General features: G+C 40.8%; 2 protein-coding genes across 2 annotated transcripts; both read right to left on the minus strand.

Moving 5' to 3' along the window:
• Window positions 1-1,025: 1,025 nt before the first annotated feature.
• LOC139461584 (uncharacterized) lies at window positions 1,026-7,833 on the minus strand. Its single transcript, XM_071243060.1, has 4 exons — window positions 7,791-7,833; window positions 3,706-4,182; window positions 2,377-2,898; window positions 1,026-1,918 (listed from the first exon to the last, which is right to left on the minus strand). The coding sequence occupies exons 1-4, from the start codon at window positions 7,831-7,833 to the stop codon at window positions 1,026-1,028; spliced, it is 1,935 nt and encodes a 644-aa protein (XP_071099161.1).
• Window positions 7,834-13,377: 5,544 nt separating this feature from the next.
• On the minus strand, window positions 13,378-22,203 carry LOC139462138 (mucin-22-like). Its single transcript, XM_071243642.1, has 4 exons — window positions 22,155-22,203; window positions 16,515-16,994; window positions 14,867-15,394; window positions 13,378-14,303 (listed from the first exon to the last, which is right to left on the minus strand). The coding sequence occupies exons 1-4, from the start codon at window positions 22,201-22,203 to the stop codon at window positions 13,378-13,380; spliced, it is 1,983 nt and encodes a 660-aa protein (XP_071099743.1).
• Between the last annotated feature and the right edge of the window lie 1,687 nt (window positions 22,204-23,890).

Consider the following 23,890-nt stretch of genomic DNA (forward strand, 5'->3'; position numbering starts at 1 on the left):
TATACAGAACATGTTATCTCTGAGTCATTTGAGACCAATATCTATACCGCCTGTCTTCTCTTTACGTCTCCTTTGCATTATTTATAATAATAATTTTCTTTTGTTATTCAATGTGTTTATGGGCTACATGTGCTCTATACATGCATGCGTGTATGCAGTCATCCCCATGTGAATTCTGTGTTAGAATAGGTCACCATTAACAAATGAAAGAGACGACTCAATGGATTGGATGGTCAGGCTCGGTGACTTGGTTGAATGGATTGTCATGGTACCCCATCGCCGTGGATCGTTGTTCATAGTATCACCCTCTGGACATTCTCGTCTAGATACGTTTATTTACAGGCCATCGTATATAGCTGGGATTTTGCCGAGTGCGTCGTTAAAAATATGCATTTAAATTTATCTATAAGGACGTTTTGGTTATGCATATGTGATAACAATATGAAATAACGCATTCGTACATGGCGTAGTTGTATAAAAAGATGGATATAACAGATACGCCCAAACAATGCATAGACAGTGAATTGTCAATGTAGGTCGGAGAACGAGATAAATAATACCTTTTGAATCCTAAAATAATGGTGAATTAATACTCAATCTGACCTTTCTCAGTCACAAAGGCAATATCGTTCATGAGCAATATAATTGGAATTTAATGGACATGAAGTAAAGATCATGTTTTTTGGTCTGGTACTTGTCTTCAGAACTATCAAAGACGTAAACCAGACGTATAAGTCGACAAAACTAAATGTCATTTGTGTCTACATATTTGCGTGCGAATTTGAATGTATGTATGACCTATATGTGATGCATTGTACTACATGTAACTATGGCATTCTTCAGTTGATTGAGTATACTACATTGTATTTTGTCATAAAAAAACATTCATGATTCTTACCTCACCACAATATAATTTATTTTTTTAAATCGAGAAGCAGATAACATGTTTATTACAGTTCTGATTACATGCATCAATATGTTGTTACAGCTGTTGTCAAGGTCTGATGTCTCATTAAACATATAGGTTACCACTTTGGCCAGATAACCTGCTCCACAAAAAGATGCAGAAACACTGCTAGGAGAAGGCAAATAGAAGGTGTGCTTGTCCCAGCTGACGATCCACCTGAATCTAGAAAAGATTTTAAAATGGAGGACAGATTAGGTGTGTCTTCTTCTTCGTCCCTATTTGCATCCTCTGATAATTCTTCTCTGTGTGTTGATATTGCGACATCTGTTTCTGTAGTTGCAGCTCTTTCGTCTCCAGTTACCTCACTTTCTTTGTTGTTACTTTCAAAAAGTGCTTCTTTGTTGTTACTTTCAAAAAGTGCTTCATTGTTGTCAGACTTTTCGACCCCTTCTGTTTCACTGTGCTCTAAACCTCCCACTGCCGCTGGTCTACTGGTGTCTGGTGTCTCTGCTGGTCCACTGGTGTCTGGCGTTGTTGCTGGTCCTCTAGTGTCTGGTTCGTTCAGTGATCCGCTGTCTGATCCGGCCAACGATCCACTGCTTTCTACCTTCTCTGTTGGTCCAGTGGTGTCTGTCTCGCCCGGCAAACCAGGGCTATTTGGCTTTCCCTCCACTAAACTGTCTGGCTCGCCCAATGATCCAGTTTTTTCTGATCCGCCCAGTGTTCCAGTGCTACCGAGTCCGCCAGATGGTCCACTAGTGACTGGCGTCTGTACTGACCCAGTGTCATTGGGATCATATGGTGTAGTGTTTCCAATGTTGTCTGGCCCACCTGATAGACCCGTTCCCGTGTTGTTTGACCCTCCCTCTTCAGCTGTTCCTGTATCGACAGAACCACCAATTACGTTTGATGCAATGTTGTCAGGCCCACCATCGTCAACTGATTCAGTATTGCCCGAGCTTTCCTCTTCAGCTGAAGATGTAGATGACTTTCCCTTACAGATAGACGAACCTTTACGTGAAAAGATAAAAGGTAACCAACTAGAAACATGTGCAATTATTATATTCATGTCAGCTAGAAGGAACTGTATATGACACCCAATACACTGGAAGGATTACATTAGTTAAACCTCTTGTATTTAAAGAACTAATCTGTACGCATGTCCCTTTGAAAACATTACACAGTATCAATTTGTTGATTCATCACATCTTATGGATGTGGTCAATCTGTGCTCTCATTAAGTTGAAACCATCCTCATGAGCATGACAGTCATCAACCTCATCAGCTTTTACAGTCCGCATTGACTACTAATGCGGCAAAAAGCAATCATCAATGGATCATTTTGGCTTGTATAACAACACACATATGAGGCTGACACGCCATAATGGAACAGGAGTAGTGCTCAAAGTAATGCTGAAACCCAATCATGTAGATAAATATCTTGTCTTCATTTAAAAAATACAGCTTACCTAATTTCCACTTGGCTAGCCCATTCGAGCTAAGTCCTATGTCCCCAAGGGAAAATGGCCTTTCGTCGATATGTGTAGACATGATACCAATCTCAGGATTGCATCCTTTCCCAAACGCCACTTCCCCTGATGACTTCATCCTGATCCAGAATGTTTCAGTTCCATTGCAGATTGACTGCATTGGATAGGTAACACCCTGATCACATTCAAAGTTCTCGTATCCTATTATTATGCATTTCGCATGCTTGGCAATAATGTTTCCTTCTGTCTTTTTCTGAACTACAAATTTATGGACTCTGTCGCCGATTACCTCGCCTGCAGGAAGGAGGAAAAATTGTCCTTTCTCACAAGAGGTCACTTTGAAAAACAGGGTTGATGTCTCGGTCACATTGATACCATTCTGGCTCAACCTGATAAAGCCTTTTTGTTTGTCAGTCGACAGGGTCATGAGTGTTGGCAGCATGGACACAGAGTCAAATGAGGGCAAACTTGATGCATTACCTGCGATGGTACACTGCTCACCTAAATATAAAACAAACAAATAATGTAAAATACCATCACATATACAGTGTACGTATAGGTATATAATAATGTAGGTGTAATAATAATATCAATATCAGTCAGTATGAAATCATATGCAAAGTTTACTGGACTTGTTCAACGTCAAACATAGATTCTAATATATATACGTTAGAATATACATCAGAACCTACACCGAAACGTCGCTCCTAACTGTAACAAAAATGTTGTTCATCCATGCATTATTCTTACTTTGTGCACCAAAGCTAAATGCCTCTCAAAGAAGGTAAATCATTTTCAGAAAGTTAGTTAGTAAAAAGGGTATAGGCAACAAGCAATCAAAGCTAGACCTCCTAACTTGTTATTATTGGACGGATTCTCCAGCAGGATTGCAAAGTAACTGAAGCTTATGTAGATGTCTGTAGTAAAATTATAAATACCTTTATCACTATGCATTGGCTTTTACTGTTCATATAGCGTTTTGAATTTGATGAGAGAATTTATGCAATTGTAATTGATCAAAATACCACGTTTAATCATATTGAGACACCACATAGTTATAATATACAGGTGAACCCTGTACCAGCCTTCCCGATGAACACTGTTGTAAACGTGAATATACACAAAGGGTCATTGATGGAAAATATCACTGTAAATGGTGTACGAGTCTTCAAAGTGTGAAACGTTGTGACAACTATACAGCTGCAAGTATTGTGTTGACTGTTATTTTGTCCCTGTACTGATTTGTGTATGTGGTTGGAAAAAAATAATGACATAGGTCAAGTAAATATAGTAGTATATATACCTTACCGAACTTCCATTGAGCCACACCCTCAGATCCCAAACCGATTTCACCAAGACTGAAGGAACCCATGTTGGATAGCTTCCACAAGATGTTAGTCCCAACCTCGCAGCCTTCTCCGATCATGATAGTACCTGATACCGCAAGGTTTATCCAGTAGGGTTTATAGTCGTCACAAAAGTTGGTCGTTGTTGCTTTGAATTTGACATTGCAATCTAATGTCTTCTTCTCTTTGAAAGTGCATAGCCACATGGTGCCAAACATCTGACCTTTCTTATTTGTCTTCATGAGAAAGAAATTCAGTACCAGTGAGTCCTTTTCGAAGCCTTTTTGGAACAGCTTAACATTGGATGTGTTGCAACCCTTATGACTGAATGTGAAGGTAGTCATTCCCGCAACATCAATGCCTTGTTCGCTGACCCTGATAGTTCTATTCCAGCCCCCGGAATTCTCGGTTGTTATCGTCATTGACTCCACCAGAAAGTCTAAAAAACAAACAAAACTACTCAATGCTCTGACAGATTGAGAAACTCCGAGTCCATTCAAAACACGAAAATGTTACTCAGAGGTAGAAAAGTTCAATGAATTCATGACTGTGTATCATCATACTGACTGACAGCTGATTAACTATATTGGAAATGTCTGTGGTTCACGGGTGGGGTGATGGTAGGGGTGGTGTCTTTTGTTCTAATCGCGTACATACACTAATTACTGTGTATGCAGAAATATGGGAAGAACATACATGTGGTGTAAACTCATCTTGACATTTATAATATTCATCAACAAAGGGTAATCCACATCTTAAAGAATTGTCATTATAGATAAATGAATGGTGCTAAAATATAGCAATATAGCACAAGTTAAAATAAATAAACGCGGCTAAGAGGGTTTGGTGATCCTGGCACAGTCTGTCTGGTGAGGCTCATCATCAGCTCAGAGCCCTTTCCCCCTCTACACGCAACCCAGACAGCGAACAGGACTTCTCCTAGGAGCCTCTGCCAATTCGCATACAACAAACTTTTCGGAGAATGTGAAGACTCCCCAACACTGCAGTCTTCTGCACTCCCCAGATTGTCAGAAGGGCTGTATTCCTGGCAGCAAACCAGGGTACTCTCCCAATGTCCGTCAACAGATTGGGAGCACAATAGGGAGTCGGACAACTTTGTGCTTGGGATTTATATACTCCTCACAAAAGAGTTAAGCAACAAGAATTATTTTCAGGATAATATTGTTCTTAACACAAGTGTCAAGTTAATGAATTATGTATTAGCAAAATAAATGGTATGCGCATAATATCTAAAAGTCACAGAAAAATTCATTGAACAGTAGCAGAGTTGGAAACGTGGAAACACATACACCCTTGGAAACATCGTGAAAATGTGTTTTCTGCATGATTCGGAAAATCCATGTGAATGATTTCACAACATCCAGTCGGTGTGTTATGGCCATACACGTTGGTAGGACTACAGGCTTGGACACGTCTTGGTATTGAACAAATGAGACGATCAAGATACTGCTGGGGAATATTCTGCCATTCTACCCGTAACGCCTGCTAAAGTTGATCCAGAGTCTGGGTTTGAACATTGCGACCATAAACAGGTCCCCAAAGTATGTCCCAAGTATGTTCAATTGGACTGAGGTCCGGTGATCTCGCTGGCCTGTCCATGGGTGTAATATTGGCCTGGAGCACATCAGTAACGACTTTTTCTCGAGGTGGACGTGCGTTATCATCCATGGCAGGTGTGATAATATCATCTCAGTAACGTACGCCAGCCATGGTACCCCGTCTGATGACCACACGATCGGTTCTTCGGCCAACCTTGATGCGAGCCCACACCATCAAGCTTCCGTCTTGAAACGATTCTCCTTTGGTGTAGTTATCGTTTCGTTCTTTGGTGTTCCTCCGGACACGCGCCCTGCCATCGTTGAAGTACAGGCAGTATCTGGACTCCTCTGTGAAAAGAACATGTCGCCAACGGTTAACTCTCCAATTGCAATGTTGATTTGAGCAAATCATCCTCTGTTGTGGATGGAATGCAGTCAATGGCATACAGTGTACGGGTCTTCTAGACCACAGGCCTTCTGCACTGAGTCTGTTCCGCCCTGTTTTCTTTGACGCCCTGTTCCCTGCCACTCTTTGTTGGTTATTCTGGAGAGATCGTGCTGTGGTGAGCCTGCTTCTCCGGGCGAGTTTAGCCAGAAAGCGGTCCTCTCTCATAGTTGTCATCCTCAGAAGGCCGGTGCGTGGTCTTTCTGTCATCGGACCAGTTTGGTGATTCCGGGTTATCGCTTTTGAAATGACGCCGCCATGAACATTGTACTGATTTACAACGGCTGTGTGAGTCATAGCACCCTGTACTATTCCTATGGCTCGGGCCACGGCAGCTGCGGTTAAATGACGTCTAACCATGTCTCAAATCGTACTGACATCGACTTCTCACCTCTGCCAGTATTTCAACCATTTGAATACACGTGCTGGGTTACGTTTCACCTGCATAAGGCACATTGTGCATGTTTTTTTCAAGGGTGGGTTTGGACGATTCTATCCCAGCTCTTATACAGTGATTTTGTTCTAAAATTTAACATTTCCTTGTCCGGAAAAATGAAACTTGATGATAAAAAACAAAGCAGATTACACTAAAACCGATCGCCCAAACGCATCAAGGCAACGGCCATGGTAACCCGATGCACGTGGGTCCGTGCAAATTGAAATGCACATGCATTCCCCCATTTCTTGCCCTATAAAAATCCACCCAGATCGGATAACATTCATTCGTTTTTGAATTGCTACCACATGCCAAGATTGACAAGAAATCAGCGACACCAGGCCCTTGGACGATTGCAAGCTGGACGAACCGCCCGTTAAGTAGCCAATGCATTTCAAGTCCACGTAAGAACCATATACAGGCTCCAACAACGGTACCGGACCACCAACACCACAGATGACCGACCACGTAGTGGAAGACCAAGGGTCACCACCCGACGTCATGATCGTCAGATTGTGCATCTTCAAGATCGCTTTGTTACTGCTGCGGAAACTGCTCAACACATTAGTGCGGACACCGTGCGTCTACGATTGACGAACAGACACCTCCACTGTCACAGGCCACACCGAGGACCCATTCTGACACCATGTCATCGCCCGGACCATCTGCAGTAGGCAACACAGCACCAGCATTGGCCCCAACAGCAGTGGAGAAGAGTCCTCTTCTCAGACGAGAGTCGTTACTGTATCTCAACAGCAGATAGCAGAGAGAGAGTCTGGCGACGCCGTTGGAAACGTTATTCGGATGCTTATGTTGTTGTGCGAGACTCATGAGGTGGTCCAAGCATCATGGTGTGGGGTGGAATTTGTCTTGGACAGAGGGTCGGTCCTGTGGTCTTCCAGAACATCGGTCCATGGAGAGGCAATGGTGTCACAGCAGCTCGGTACATTGATCAAGTCTTGAGACCACACGCCATACCTCATTTGGCACGTCGTTGCAACCACGAGTTTCAGCATGATAACGCCCGTGCCCACACTGCCAGTGCAACAAAACACTTCCTCCAGCAGAATCACATCAGAACCATGCAGTGGCCTGCCCTCAGTCCCGATTTAAATTCCATTGGGCACCTGTGGGACGAGATTCAAAGACGGATGAATGACGCCCGACCAAGGCCGACCATCAACCGCCTCATCCATTCCATGTATCGACGTTGCACGGCAGTCATCAATGCACATGGCGGACACACGAGATACTGACTTGTGATGCCATTTTCTCAGAGACTAGTGTTGTGTTTGAACTTAAGAACATTTGACATTTTAATTTCAACCTTGATGATCAGTTTTGCCAATATGACTCAAAGAATGTTTACAGTGTTTGGACAAATAAGGTTTCTCATATATCTATCCATGGTGACGTTTCTTTTGTGGTTCAGTATATATGTGTTATGTTGAGATTCAGATACAAGGTACTTATTGAAGAGCTAGGAACAAAACACGTGCTCATTTCAAAATACAACAATCTAATATTTAACTATTGTTTAATTACGCAAGGAATGAAAAAGCAATAGCACTGCTCAAGAAAGGAAATACTATTAAATGACCACGTACCCTGTTGAAGCAGCAACAGGAACACCAGCAGAAAACCCATCATGGCTGACTGGAAGCCGCACAAGTCGAGTGAACATTTGGCTTTCGTGTTCTTTATATCATACACATCATGTGATGCCATGGCAGCATAAATATCTTCAAAACGAATGTAGCTGCTTGCCTCGTGTTAATCTCTACTTTGAACGTAAATTGTGTTGCTGTCATAAAGGTTCAACACGGATCCTGTGATCATATGTGTACAGTTAATTAGCATCAGTCACATATGTGTATACACAACATCAACCGTACCACATTTAACCCTTTGTGCACGATACTTTTATGCCTGGTGATTTTGCCTAGGAACGCCAGTAACTTATTCATGATATACCTCACTACATACCAACAGCACGATAATTACGTGACCTTTATCTATTTTTATGAGAATGTTGTATCCCTGTCAGCAGGTACGTAGGATACATGAAACAAGTTCATAACATTCATCAGCTGTTAAACATCTATTTGGAATACCTGCTTCTCTTGGGTTTCTTGCTCGATGCCATCACAAATATTACCTGAGTACACTAAGAACAAATACGTTCTTTACACTACACTACACAACGCACTAGGAATGCGTCACACATAAACTTGCAATAACTTGAAATCATAGAGACGAATATGGGTTTAATCGATTGTTTGTTTTATTGTCGATGCGCACTCGGCAATATTACACGATATGGCTGAAATATTGCCTATGTGACGTTAACTTTTAACTCACTTATTCAGCAATATAACAGCTATCTGACTGCAAATGTAAATAATTGAGTCTATACCAGACAATCTAATGATTGAGACTATGAGCAAAGATATACGCCTATTTATTACCACCAAAGGTTTCTGAGAACCAATTCTAACATGTGCTACCCATGGGTTCATGTTCATGAAGGTATTCTTGGTACAAGTACGCAAACTTGTTAGACAAGGCTGGGTACCCATGATAGCATTTCATTATTAGTATAATTTCCTTCGTTTGAAGGATGAAGGACGTTGATATAAGTGAGTAGTCTTTCCCGGTAGGTGGCATTAATCAGGGGTATTATTTAAGAGGTGTGAAGATTTAAATTGTTCATTATCGCTTTTAGAAATACTATAGTGGCCATGCTTTCACTGTTTCCTGTTGTGCAACGTATGTCATTTTCAATGTTTAACCTTTTGTGTATATGTTTCAGATATGTGACACTGCGGACAGATTCAGATCTGTTATATCACCGGGGGCATTATTGTCGCCAGGCTGTAGAGCCATTATGACACAAATGTAACCTGCTGCATGTGCAGTCATACGATGATGTGACATTGCTCGGCGCTGAAGAGCAAGTCTAATACTAATGTAAGCTGCTGCATATGTAGTCATACGATGATGTGACATTGCTCTGCGCTGAAGAGCAATTCTAATACTAATGTAAGCTGCTGCATATGCAGTCATACGATGATGTGACATTGCTCTGCGCTGAAGAGCAATTCTAATTCTAATGTAAGCTGCTGCATATGTAGTCATACGATGATGTGACATTGCTCGGCGCTGAAGAGCAATTCTAATACTAATGTAAGCTGCTGCATATGCAGTCATACGATGATGTGACATTGCTCTGCGCTGAAGAGCAATTCTAATTCTAATGTAAGCTGCTGCATATGTAGTCATACGATGATGTGACATTGCTCGGCGCTGAAGAGCAATTCTAATACTAATGTAAGCTGCTGCATATGCAGTCATACGATGATGTGACATTGCTCGGTGCTGAAGAGCAATTCTAATACTAATGTAAGCTGCTGCATATGCAGTCATACGATGATGTGACATTGCTCTGCGCTGAAGAGCAATTCTAATTCTAATGTAAGCTGCTGCATATGTAGTCATACGATGATGTGACATTGCTCGGCGCTGAAGAGCAATTCTAATACTAATGTAAGCTGCTGCATATGCAGTCATACGATGATGTGACATTGCTCGGTGCTGAAGAGCAATTCTAATACTAATGTAAGCTGCTGCATATGCAGTCATACGATGATGTGACATTGCTCGCCGCTGAAGAGCAATTCTAATTCTAATGTAAGCTGCTGCATATGCAGTCATACGATGATGTGACATTGCTCTGCGCTGAAGAGCAATACTAACACTTATGTAAGCTGCTGCATATGTAGTCATACGATGATGTGACATTGCTCGGCGCTGAAAAGCAATTCTAATACTAATGTAAGCTGCTGCATATGTAGTCATACGATGATGTGACATTGCTCGGCGCTGAAAAGCAATTCTAATACTAATGTGAGCTGCTGCATATGCAGTCATACGATGATGTGACATTGCTCTGCGCTGAAGAGCAACACTAACACTAATGTAACCTGCTGCATGTGCAGTCATACGATGATGTGATATTGCTACACAGTGGAAAATCGAATTGTCCTTTGTTCACTTTTCTAGCAAGTACCGTTTTCAGAGCACAGTGAATGATTGCGTTAAACATTTACATCTCATCAGCAGAATTGCAGTCAAATAGCGATGTGAAGAAGGCGTTCATTATAAAATATCTGTCGACAAAGGACAGTACAACTGTAAGGTTTATCACAGTTGTTGAAAAAACACACCCATATACAAGAAATTGTAAGCAAAGCTGGACCAGGATATAAAAACTGACACGAAACAACGCCGTGAATGGTGATTTAGTCAAATGTCAAAAGTAACGATATACGTCATTTTGCTTTGCTTGAAATAATTGCTGTTGATATCACGAAACAGAGAACCTCACGCAGAATTGACAACTTTGAAGTGTATGTTTCTGCGTAATGTATCGTGATTTGTATTCAACTTCAAAACGACGGTTGAAGTGAATGGTCATATATGTCCAATCCTGAGGTATTATAATTACTTGTACTGTCCCAGACCCTACAGCATAAAATACTACCTTGTCGTCTATTAGGTTAGTCCATATGAAAGTGTTCCTTACAACGATTTACATTTGTTGTTATATATTGTCTTATGTGTTGCATGATAGTAGGCGGAAGATAATATGAGTAGGTGGTATTTCATGCATAACTATAATTACATGTCCATACATGTACACATTTCCAATAATTTGCTTGGTTGTTGTTTAATGCCGCTATCGGCAATATTCCAGCTGTATGACGGCGGTCCATAAATGATCGAGTCGGACGAGACAATCCAGTGATTGACACCATGAGCATCGATCCACGCATTTGGGGTCAATGACATGCATCAACCAAGTCAGAGAGCCTGACCACCCGATCCCGTTAGTCGCCTCTTACGACAAGCAGAGTCGCGTTTTACTATAATACTATCCCGGATTTTCACGGGTCCATTTTCAATAAGGTACATAGGCATACATTTACAAAAATAGAACAGCCAAGTGTGGAAACATGTACATCTAAACGTCCCGAAAATGAGCGATGGAGAATGTAAGGAACAAATATCGTTTTACAATGAAAGAAAAGCTTTTGAATGTTAATTAACACTAATCGATTCAGACAGATTTTTTGTATGAACAGTGTTACCAAATATATAAAATAAGTAGAGGCCATGATTGTATTAGACGCCTGGTTATTGTCTCCAGTACCGTCCAGTCGGAAACACACTAAGTTCACTCTTTGTGTCTCTGAGTGTGAAGTAGTAAATGTGACTGTATGAAAAAGTGACATTTGTAACGAAATAATACTAATTGGGTGTCAATGTTTATCAAGCTGAGTGTGATATACATTTTGCGTAAAGCTTAGTAAAAGATCGAACAAGCCTTTATTTGCTCTGAGGTTAGGATCATGACGCTAAAGGCTCTTTTTCTGAAAGTAAAAATAACCATTGCTCCACTGTAAACGTGTCTTAATGTAGTAATGTACGTTATTTATGAAATCATAAAGAGAAAAAAAAATTATGTGATGTGTGGAAATCATTTCTGTTCATGCATATTCATGATCCAGTTAATCTAACCACAGATTAAAACATCAGTGCGATCTTACTGTCAACTACACAAACCTTCCGAATGTATTCATTGAAATTTAGTTCCCTTCACATAATCCCAGGTTAACACTGCATCCGTGCATACAATGTGACAGAGGTTGCGATGAAGTATATTATGTCAACGCAAGAGAACAATCAATCTCGATCGCATGGAACAAAATGGCTATGTGAATTATGTATATGGATGACTGAAAATCAGATACGACACTGAGTGTTCACCCGTTGCAACGCAATCACCCATTGCAACCACTTGACACTCATATAAGTCGTTGGATATGTTGAATCGCCAGTTTGTTCATTATGTAAAGAACCATCTAAAACAATCTCTCATGTATTATGTAATTGTCACTATGCTGCTGATTTATGGACGAAACTTCCAGATTGGTTTGGGAACTATACAGAAGGCAGAGTTAATTTTAGCAATGAACACATACTGTATGGATTTAAAGAGAAGAATAACAATTCACTCAATGCATGATAACAAAATACATGTTGTACACATTTAATAAAAATCAAGCCAAACCAATCTTTTTACTAATTCAAAAGGAAATACTTTGATATTATGAAATTTAAAATGTATTGCATATTCAAATTGTAACTATGCCTTCTGGCCTTCTCTACATGTATTATTTAGAAACTCTGTATAACTATGATCTGTCCATGCTACAAACATGCCAACAATGTCACAATAAATCTATGCACACTCTATGTATGATATTGGAATGTAAAATATTATAGAAAATTGAATAAATATATGTTTAAAAAAATATTAGTCGTCTCTTTTTGCAATCTTGTGACACCCCTGAACTTGCAAACACACCAGCCAACATTCAATATCAGTGTACATATTCACTACAGCAACTTCCTTTGCATGTGGAATATCACATGTACGAGTCATACATGGAGATTGGGAGCTTTGGTGTAACGCCACTCTGGACGGATTTCCATGATGTCATGCACATATGCGTTAATTTGGTGGAAAGCCACACACGATCGACAAACGCTTATCCCTTCAGCCAGACCTGAATATTTTATCTGATGAGTCAACTCTGCACCAGTGTTTGCTGAGCCTTATACGAGTCACTAGACCAAATTGTATAAGTGCTAACATGTGTCAACAGAGAAGAACTGGTTCGAATAGGCCTTCAGCAACCCAAGCTTGTCCCGCATGAAGATCCTGGTTGGATTGGTTTTCAGCAACACACGCTTGTCGTAAGATGTGTCTAACGGGATCGAGTGGTCAGAGTCACTGACATGGTTGATGCATGTCATCGTACCCAAATTGCGTACAAGTAGATCGTATCCTCGATGTCAATCACTGGTCCAGACTCGATTATTTACAGGTCTCCGTCATTTAGCTGGAAAATTGCTTCGTGTGGCGTTAAACAACATGTAACTAGAATGTGTCAATTTCAGATATGTCAAACACTTTATTAATGTTACTTTAAAAGGTTGCTACACCACAAAGTATGCATTTAAAGTAAGGAGATGCAGATACTATTTTATTTCTGATCTGATTACAAGCCTCGATATATTGCTATATATCAATGGTCAGGAATGCTGCCACATCAAAGATAATTGAATTTAGTTAGCATTTTGGCCAAAAAGCCTGTTCCACAAATGATGCAGACACACCGCCAGTATCATACCGAGAGAAGGTGTGCTTGTCCCAGCTGACGACCCATCTGAATCTAGAAAAGACTTTAGAATGGAGGACAGATTAGGATTGTCTTCTTCTTCGTCTCTGTCTGCCATATCTGCAAGTTCTCCACTCTGTGCAGATACCGTGACGGATGTTTGCTCAGTTGCAGCTATTTCCCCTGTTGTAACACCACTTTCTTCGTTGATATGTTCCAAGGCTGTTTCATTGTTGCCCAACTCGCTCCGTGACACACTGACGTCTGTAGCTTCTAATCCAGCCGATCCACTAGTATCTGACTCCCCTTCCCCAGCATTTCCACTGTGGTCTAAACCATCATTTCCCGCTGATCCAGGGCTGTCTGTCGATCTCAATGATACAATGGTGTCGGGATCTCCATTATCAGTTACAACACTACCAGATCCTCTCTCTTCAGTTGTTTCAGCATTGACTGATCCACCCACTGCATCTGCTCTTATGGTGTTAGGTGCACTCTCTTGCGTTGTTCCACTATTATTTGAACCTACCTCTGCAGCTGTTGTCTGTTCAGAATTGACAGAGTCAACCGCAACATTCGTTCCAATGTTGTTTGGCTCAACCTCTTCAGCGTGCTCCCTGTCACCATTGATCCTTGATTCATCCTCTTCATCTGTTCCATTGCCATCTGACCCGCCCAATACGTCGGTTCCCACGTTGTCAGGCCCTACTTCACCCGCCGATCCACTGCTGACTGACGCCGCTTTTTCAGTGTTGTCCGACCCAACCTCTATACCTGACCCACTGATGTCGGGATCATCCCCATCCTTCCAATCATCTTCTTCGTCATCGTCAATGGTACTTGTAGTTAGACTTCTGTTACAGACGGAAGAACCTTTAAGTGTAAGGATAAAGAAAACCAAATGAGAATATTATGCAAGGATTATGATGTCAGTTTGGCATAAATGCATAAGCATCCACAGATATGTTAGGGACAAAAATGTGTCGTGTAATTTCCTCACACAAACACAATGCAGTGAGATTGAAAATATCAATTACTTATTCATTACTGTCATGATTTTCGAATCCAGGTTTACTCCAAATAGGTACAGATTGTGCACACAATAATGGATGTTGTCATGATCATAAATTTTGTTTTAACTACAACATGAAACATTGAGCTGACAATCAGCAAACTTTCATTAATATATTCTGAACAAAAACGTTAGGGATCACGAATGTTTTAAGGATACTGTTAGGAAATTGTGTTTTACTTCGAGACACTGTTCTAATCACAATCTGCCTAGTACCGTTTTCTGGCCGTTCAAGTAACCTTAACATATATGCCTAATTGGAAATGGATATTGTACTCAAGTATTAGCTCTTTCTAAAACATACTGAGCACATATATAGAAATATATGTCCTACATTTAGCAATTACATACAAATGAAACTGACCGAATTTCCACTTGGCTGAACCACGTGACTTCACTGCTATGTCACCGAGGGAAAAAGGACTTTCACCAGTATACGTAAACATGGTACCATTCTCAGGGTTGCATCCTTCTCCATATTCCACTACCTCTGATGACTTCAATCTGATCCAGAATGTTTTATATTCATTGCAGATTGGCTCCATTGCGTACGAAACACTCCCGTCACAGTCAAAGTCCTCGTAACCTAGTACTGTGCATTTCAAATGCCTGGCAATAACGTTTCCTTCTGTTGTCGTTTGCTGAACTACGAATTTATGGGCCCTGTCGCCGATTTTCTCGCCTTCAGGAAGGAGAATAATCCTTCCTTTGTCACAAGAGGTCACTTCGAAAAACAGGGTTGATAACCTGGTTACAGCAATACCATTTTGGCTCAACCTGAGAAACCCTTTTTCATTGACAGTCTCTAGGTTCACTTGCACGGGCAAGTGAGACACTGGCACAGTAGTGGTGGGGCTGGTAGATGCACTAACAGCTTCGATACATTCCTCACCTGAGCAGAAAGAGGGGTGAACCCAAGTGAAGTAAGATCAATTTATAATGGCAATTCCTTGGGGGTATTCTTAATTACAGGCATATGTAATAATTACATGATATTATATTGTATATGTGTTGATCACTGAAACCACTCTTGTCTTTAAGTGAAGAACTGTTGGCTGACATGCAGAAAAGACACTGACACTAATCACAAGAACGATCGTAAAACATCTAACTCACTGATAATTAAGCCATCATCGGAGTATTTTTAATGTATGTGTGACGCCACAACCCTCTAAAAGCGGGAGTACTCGCGATACACATGATAAACCTGTTATTATATATAAGAGTTACATATACATTGTTACTACTAAAGATATATCATATAGTAAGTTGTTATCAAACAGGCTGGGGGCACGGGTGGCGCAGTCGCCTAAGGCGCCGCGATTCGCTGTGCAGAGTTGCGTCCCTTGGGCACGCCATGTACCTATGCTTGTGGGTTCGAATCCCGTTTCGCCCCGATTATGTTTCTAGGTTTGTCAGCACCATACCCGTGCTCGTGGGTTTCATCGAAGTGGTAAATGTCTGAGACCTACATCACTTCGGGCTTTCCTCCCACATTAAGCTGACACGCCGTGATAACTGGAATACTGTTAAAAGCGGCGTTTAACCAAACTCACTCAATCACTCACTCAAATAAGCACCCCTCATGTTATGACATGTTATGGTATATAGCTTATAAAGGGAATGTGAGTAGCCCTACAACGTTTCAAACTTGAACCTCACTGCAAAATTGAACGTCGCCGTACATTAGAAATTGTATATGGAAGTCATTTCCTAAAACACTTATCACACTGACATATCTAATGATTATCCTTTCATAAAGAATAATTATATAAACATGTGAGGTTAAACTAGTTGTAGTCGTTCCTTTGAATGCCTTCACTTCCTTTGATTCCCTTTACATGCGAATTTGGGCCGGAAGATAAGTGATCTTAAGGCAACAGATATGTTCTTTTTATATGTAGCCATTTTTTTAATAGTTACAATGTCTGTTAGAAAAGGAAAACGATATTTAAGAACATTAAGTACAAACTCCTTCAATAATAATGTAAATGAGAAATAGATCTGCTTACCGAATTTCCATTCAGTGGTATCATCAGAGCCTAAACCAATTTCACCAAGATTAAAGGAACCAATGTCGGATAGTTTCCACAAGATGTTGTTCCCAGGCTTGCATCCTTCTCCAACCATGAATATGCCTGATTCTGCCATGCTGATCCAGAAGGGTTTAACGTCGTCACATGAGGAGGTCATTGTTGCTCTAATTTTGTCACCACAGTTCATGTTTTTCGTCTTAGTCAGAATGCATTTCCTCATGTCGCCAAATCGGTGTCCAGACTTTTTATCTTTTATCATGAGCGAGAACTTCAGTGCCAGTGAGTCTTCAGCAAAGCCTTGTTGGTATAGTTCCACACTGGCTTTGCCGCAGCCCTTGTGGCTAAATGTCAAGGTGGTCATCCCAGCAACATTTATGCCTTTGTTGCTGAGTTTGGTAGTGTAATCCCAGTTACCAGACTCATTGGTTCGAATTTCCTTGGACTCCACCAGGAGCTCTAATAAGGAAAATAATGGTATATTCAGTTAATGTCAAGACATAAAGGCAGTACAATACAAGTTTTAAAATTAGTTTCACATCGCGTTTGAAAACGAGCATTATACATATTCAAACAGTGGTACAGGCGGGCGGGGGTCAAGAGAGGAGCCTTTTGTCACCCAATCATGTCCATTTCTTTGTCTGATGGGAATAGTGCGCACCTTCCTTTTTCAAAATGTTGGATGACATCTATGTCTTCACGTGCGTGTTTACCGTCCACGTACCCGCTGATTCTAATCATTTTTGGACATTTTGTTGACAGTTATTAACCCGAGAAGATCCGGGTTAAAATCGGTCTTCAGCAACCCATGCTTGTCGTAAGAGACGCCAGACTCGCTGATTTGGTTGATGTCATCGTATCACAAGTGCGTAGATTGATGCTCATTATGTCAATAACTGGAATGTCTGGTGCATCTTCCCGAGGAAAGGGAGTCAGTCCAGTTTCCACCCTCGCCGGACTGGGCTTGAATTCGCCAGCACACAGAGACAGCGATGAATGGGTTAGAGTGGGTCAGATCGCTGACTTTGTGTGCTGGCGATGGGTTGCCTCACTCTGGGAGTGTGGGTTCGATTTCCGGATGGGACTCAAACCCAAAAGTAATAGAATCTGTAATTTACTAAAAAAAAGTGTCATCTCAAATATAACATTAATAACATGACTACTGCCGAGAAGATTTTAATCATCAACTCAGTCGGTCACACAGTCCCTGAAACAAATATATCCAATAAGGCCCATGCAAGTCTAGAATATTGCCAAATCTATATTACCATAAACGGTTTTTTTCTTAAAATATGTTCATTTCAGAGACTAGATTTTAGTCTACCGTCAACTGGGATATTTTCCAAACCTTTCATCTTTTTCAATCAACGTATTCAAGTGATTGGATGCACTTTGCGAAGTAAGAGCACTTCATTACAATACAGATCAATCTGATCGTCTTGACAGGGCACCGCCTTTAGGGGGACACGCCGTACATTATATAAGGTTTTTGAGGATATTCAGTGATCCATTCCTTTAATTTTAATTGGATGCTCTTTGTGATTGGATGCACTTTATTACAATACAAATCAATGTGATCGTCTTGAAAGGGCGACGCCAGTTTGTTTGAAACAAATGCAAGTGATATGATACGTGAAATCTGGTAAATAGGAGGGAAATAAAAGGGACATAACTCGTAAAAGTCACTGGTGACGCTGCGATGGAACCACGAAATTCCAGCATTGTTCGGCAAGGGCGGAAACTTGAGGTACAATCGAGCACGTATGGTGACAGGGAGAGGACATCTCTTTCCAGCTCACAATCACGGCCGCTAAAAAGCGATAGAACTAGGCGAGAAAGCAGTGACGTGAGAAACCGAAAGAATGATGCGATAAAGCGATTGAACGAGAAAGCGAGAAAGCAGTAGAGCGGGAAATCGATATTTCCAATAATGTCGTACATTAACAAAGTTTTTGCTGATATTCAATGATCCATTTCTATAATGTTCACCGCTATTTTGCCTTTTATACCAAGAACGTTTCAACATTTTGTAGCAGAGATACATTTGTCTGATACAGAATCCAATCTTGTTTCGTTTGCATATGTACACGCATTTGTTAACCTACTTGTATTGTAGTAAATTAGCAAGATTCACATAGACGCCATTTTTTCTTTATTTCGCAAAATTCCGCGGATTATGTGCGATTTTTTTAAAAAACTTTATTGCCCCTTTTATGCCCCCCGTCCGATTTAGGAATGATAATTATACTATATTTATAGTGCTGTGATAAAGATATTTACTCCTCAAAAAGAAACCACACAGCAAGATTTTAGTAAATTTATTGTACCTAATAAAGTCGATATATTCAATTTAATATCATGGATACAAATATGAAATTTTGGAGATCAATAGTCACATGTTGTCGTCCAAAGGTATTGAAAACTGTTCATTGTCAGGTCACAAGGCCACAAGGTAATGATGAACTCAGTATTTCGTGTGACCGCCCCTGCGGAATTCTGTTCCATTCTCCTTGTAATACGTTAGCCAGTTGTAGGAGTGTCCGCAGCGTGTTCCAACGAGTTCATTACAGTTTATTCAAGAGGTGTTCGATTGGGTTAAGATCTGGATATCTCGACGGCCAGGGCAAAACATTGATGTTGGCATTATGAAGGTAGCCTACCGTGACACTAGCTGTGTGCGGTGGAGCGTTGTCCTTTTGATGCCCAGCGCCAGACATGACAACAACAAGTACCATCTTTTAACGTCTTTTGGTATGACGCGGCAGGGGATCGAACCCCGGACCTCTGCTCTCCCGGCAGATACTCTACCTCTTGACCACAGAGGCGGCCTGTGGCATTGTGATGATGTAGATGGAACAGTCGAACATAGTGATCCTGTGTAGGGGTCGGCCGGTTCTCGGACGGTCTGCAGTGGAATTGAACACTTTGTTCAAGCAGGAATATCCATTGTTATGTAACAGCTTTCTATCTATCAAACGGTCTGGGTGTTATCAATTGTGGGTTCTTATGTGAGTTATGTAAATATCTACATATATACATAGACAGTGAGTCACACACACACACACACACACACGCTCATCACGCTCATCACGCCGAAGACCCGGGTTCCTTTCCCCACATGGATACAGTGAGTCTGGTGTCCCCGTGATATTGCTGTGCTATTGCTCAAAGCGGCGCAAAACTATATCCACTCACTAAAAGCGGTACATATACTTGCAGATTTGTACAAGACGAGAGACAATACAAGTTGGTCATTAATCAAGTGTCATAAAGAATATTCACGGACAACAGTATCAAGGCATTCACACTGTGACAATTATAAGACTGTTTAGCAATACAATTAGCCATGACTGATTATTCATTGTGATATGGAAGAATCAGATGTTCTTTGACTTTTTTGATGATATATATTTTGATTTTAACCTGATTTATTTAGAGAATATTGCCATGACCCAGCACACGCTGACGGCGTAATGGGCCCTTAAAACATCTATTGGGGGCCATTAAATAATCAATTAGTCTTCGCAGAAATCCGTGCATTGTTTTAAAACGTCTGTACAGTTATTATGGTTAGTGAATAGTGAGACAATTTCAACAATCTGTCTATGGTATAATTTGAAATATGATTGGAAAAATCCCTGCTCGCTTTTATGAAGAAAAAAACTTTTCAGCTGCCCCCCGTGACAACCGTTGTGACAACCGGCCGCGTCATAAAAGATGATACTTGTTGTTACAATGTCTGGCGCCCGGCATTAATAATAATATAAGGGGCTAAAACAAGGACTGGTCGGCTCGGAGTCAGTATACTGTGTCTGAGAGCGTCATTCATGTTCAACTGTGGCATGGTCGTGCATGCACGTCTCAATATAAGTGCAATAATCTTGGACGCGACGTTAAAGCCCATTTCACCTGACCATCTCACCTTCACTTTTGAGTTACAATCGAGCATGCACTTTCCACCAAGATTTCAAAGAGCGTCATACGAGTCTTGCTCAGAAGTTGTTTGATCATGCTTACAATATTCAAGGCCTCAGTAGAGATATCAAAGTATTTTATGGCAGACATGTAGAGGGCATTTCAAAATTTGACGCATCAGTCTGATGCAATTCCTTATTTTGACTTGTACCATCTGTTCCCGTGTGTTTGCAGGTGAACAATTGACAAGCCTTTGCATGGGTTTGTGACGGGTGCTACCGGTGGTGCAGCATACGCTCACCTTTTAACGAACACCTGGTATCATCTCTTGTTGACGGTGTTTCATAAACACACGCTCATGATATAGTCGGAATCGTACAATCGACTCTGCTTTTGGCAGAGATTACTAATTAATATGGAAAGGATTTTTGTCGCTTTTGTTAACAAGGCATTACTGTTGTTTTACGAATGAACTTTGTACCGTATAGAACACATAACCCTATAGTGGCCAAGAGATAAAATAGCTTTACCGTGAGATATCGCTTTCTCGTCTCGTGTTATCGCTTTCTTGACTCGTATTATCGTTTCATTACTTTCTCGCGGCAGTAATTGTAGGCGAGAAAGCAATCATGAATGTTCTCGGCCACCATAAGCATACTCTTTCTAACAAGATTGCAAAGGGCGTCCTACAGCTCTCCCTCAGAAGCTATTTGATCAAGGTAACAAGTACAGTAAACTACGGTTATAACGAACACGCTTACAACGAACTGCCGGATATATCGAACTTACGTTTTCGTCCCGACCATTTGCTGTAGTTATGCTGTATATATGCATATAACGAACCACGGCTACAACGAACTAAAATTAGAGTTCGTTATAACCGTAATTTACTGTATGTCCGATGCAATTCCGTATTTTGATTGTGCCAAATGTTGTCGTGCTTTTTACCTTTTCGCGAACACTTTGTATCAACACTTTTTGATAGTGATTCATAAACACATGTTCATTGAAAAGTCGGAATTGTACAATCGACTGCTTTTGGCAGAGATTTTTTACGATCATGGAAAGGGTTTTGTCGCTTTTATTCTACAGTCCCTTGCCTTTGGAAGATGCTGGATTTTCTGGCCCAGATTCGATTTATTTACAGACCGCCGACATATAACTCGAAAGTTGCTGAGTGTGGCGTTAAACAAGAAACACCTGGTAAGGCAAGAAATATTGTACGGTTTTCAGGATCTGCTCCGGAAACGAACACTACCGCCATTTTTAGTCTAAGTCAAAGTCGTTGCCACTGACATATGAAAAATACGTTTTCAAAAAAGCCCAAACTATCAAAAGGCACCAGTTCATCTCTAAGCCAAGTTTCATAAAGATATATGTCATGTGTTTTTAGTTCTGCTTCGTAAACGAAACCTGACGGACGCACGGACAGAGCCAATTCCTATATCCCCATTCCACTTCGTGGCGGGAGATAATTATGCAAGAATGCTACTTAAGGAAGGGAATTTTATTTGATACGGACATTGTGTTGGGACCATTCAATATACGAACATCAGATACTCGTAAATGACGAGAATATATATGCATGATGGTGAGAGTTAAAACGCACTATTATATAATTAGGAAATAGCAAGAGCACTGCTCAAGAAAGGAAATGGCAAGAGTGCTGCTCAAGAGAGGAAATACTACCAAATGATCACATACCCTGTCGAAGCAGCAGCAGCAACAACAACACACGCAGTGCACCCATCATGGCTGATTGGAAGCCGCACACGTGGAATGCAAAACTGGTTCTGGTGTTCTTTATATCATACAAAAGTTATGTTTCCATGGCAGCTAGTTATTTGAACTCATGTATAGTGTGTTTTTAAGAAGGTTCATCACGAGTTCTGTGATCGCAGATAATTATCTTTCTCAAACAAAGTATGTATATGTTCTGTCATTAGTCCAACTGGTCGAATGTTTACCGTATCCGCGGTTCTCTTACTGCATCATTACACGACTACTACGTACTTCTTTACCTCTATTCATAGGACATGGCCGTTTTAAATATACTCTACAAAACGTTGGGGTATTAGAAATAACTGATGTTAAAAAAACAACACAAAGAGGTGTCGGCGGAAAGTAAGGAATGGATCAGAACAAGGAAGGACTGGGTGTGACATGACAATCACCATAACTTGTTGGTAGTGTATTGTAAGGATGCAAACAACCAAGAAATCGGAGGATTGTGTAGTGAAAGAATGAGCGTTTGAATTGACATGATCAGAAATAGGTCATGCACCCAGGATTGGGCAAACATTCGTTTGGACGGCGTAGCATGGTCCGAATCCATCTTCTTATTTGACAGTATGAGAGAATTTTCTCACTCCTGTTGCAACATTACACGAGATCTTCGGCAATTCGCCCAGTTTCTACGCTCTGAACACCATTGGCGTCTAGCTTAATGTGTCAATTTGTTAACGGTGGTACGTTAACAAATCGGTCAAGGATATAGACGCCATCTAATAACTTGAACGTGGCCTGGCGCAAGTCAACATAGATTAGATGGGCTGTTTGGGATCGACTTGTTAATAAACACGACAAGAAAATCCATCACTTTAAGAAAGGACTTTCTCGTTTCTATACATAAATTATGACTGTAAACAATGTTTTAAACAAACAGCAGGTTACAGCAAGTTTCAGTGTAATGTATATTTCCGCAATTCGTGCAATGATTTTCTCTCCATACATGTTCTGACTCCATACATGTTCTCAATAATAATGATAATAATAAGATTAATAAAGTTTAAGCCACAAATACTGATGCTCTGCCTGTCCCTTCATATTATTTTGGTGTTGTTAATTGGTAGAAACAAGAAATTCATAGTATTGCACCCTCACACGAAGAACCATGTCAGACAACAGATCCCACCACTATCGCACTTCCCTCGATCGCTTATATTTACCAATCATGATAGGAGGGCGTGGTTTGATAAACGTGGAGGCTCTTCGTGATAGAATTGTTTTGTGCATTTTTGCACACACTTATTTGTCTGATGATCCTCTTGTAAAGCATGTCAAGACTCAAGATGAAACAAGGCATTCCACAATTTTCTTAAACGAGCCAAGGATTTGGGACCTAATCTCAATGACATTGTTGATTTTGTTGATGGATCTGTACTACTTGACGGTACAGAAATGATTGTGAACAAAGCGAAGTGCCATATCAAATCGGCCCAGTGTTTTAAGGAGAGGCTATCTGAACGACCACAGCATCGATTTTTGATTCAGTGTGTTGAGGAGATCAGCAACCCTGCAGAGTCCTTCTCTTGGATGAAGTCGTCTGGACTGAAAAGTGAAACAGAAAGCTTTGTGTTTGCTGCTCAAGATTAGTCACTTCCCACTCCAAACCGATTTTGCATCAAGCTTTAAATATGAAATGAAGAATATGCAATCAA

The sequence above is a fragment of the Haliotis cracherodii genome, unplaced genomic scaffold (assembly GCF_022045235.1).
Source record: "Haliotis cracherodii isolate W230 unplaced genomic scaffold, xgHalCrac1.p SCAF_15, whole genome shotgun sequence".
Taxonomy (NCBI): domain Eukaryota; kingdom Metazoa; phylum Mollusca; class Gastropoda; order Lepetellida; family Haliotidae; genus Haliotis; species Haliotis cracherodii.

Excerpts from the sequence above, each read along its gene's own strand:
- LOC139462138 (XM_071243642.1), bottom strand. The coding sequence starts at position 22,203 with ATGATGGGTGCACTGCGTGTGTTGTTGTTGCTGCTGCTGCTTCGACAG. Across the intron at positions 16,995-22,154 it reads GCTGCTGCTGCTTCGACAGG|AGCTCCTGGTGGAGTCCAAG; the intron begins GTATGTGATCAT and ends TTTCCTTATTAG. Across the intron at positions 14,304-14,866 it reads TTCAGCCAAGTGGAAATTCG|GTTCTTCCGTCTGTAACAGA; the intron begins GTCAGTTTCATT and ends TTACACTTAAAG.
- LOC139461584 (XM_071243060.1), bottom strand. The coding sequence starts at position 7,833 with ATGATGGGTTTTCTGCTGGTGTTCCTGTTGCTGCTTCAACAGG. Across the intron at positions 4,183-7,790 it reads CCTGTTGCTGCTTCAACAGG|ACTTTCTGGTGGAGTCAATG; the intron begins GTACGTGGTCAT and ends TTTGTTTTTTAG. Across the intron at positions 2,899-3,705 it reads TGTGGCTCAATGGAAGTTCG|GTGAGCAGTGTACCATCGCA; the intron begins GTAAGGTATATA and ends TTTTATATTTAG.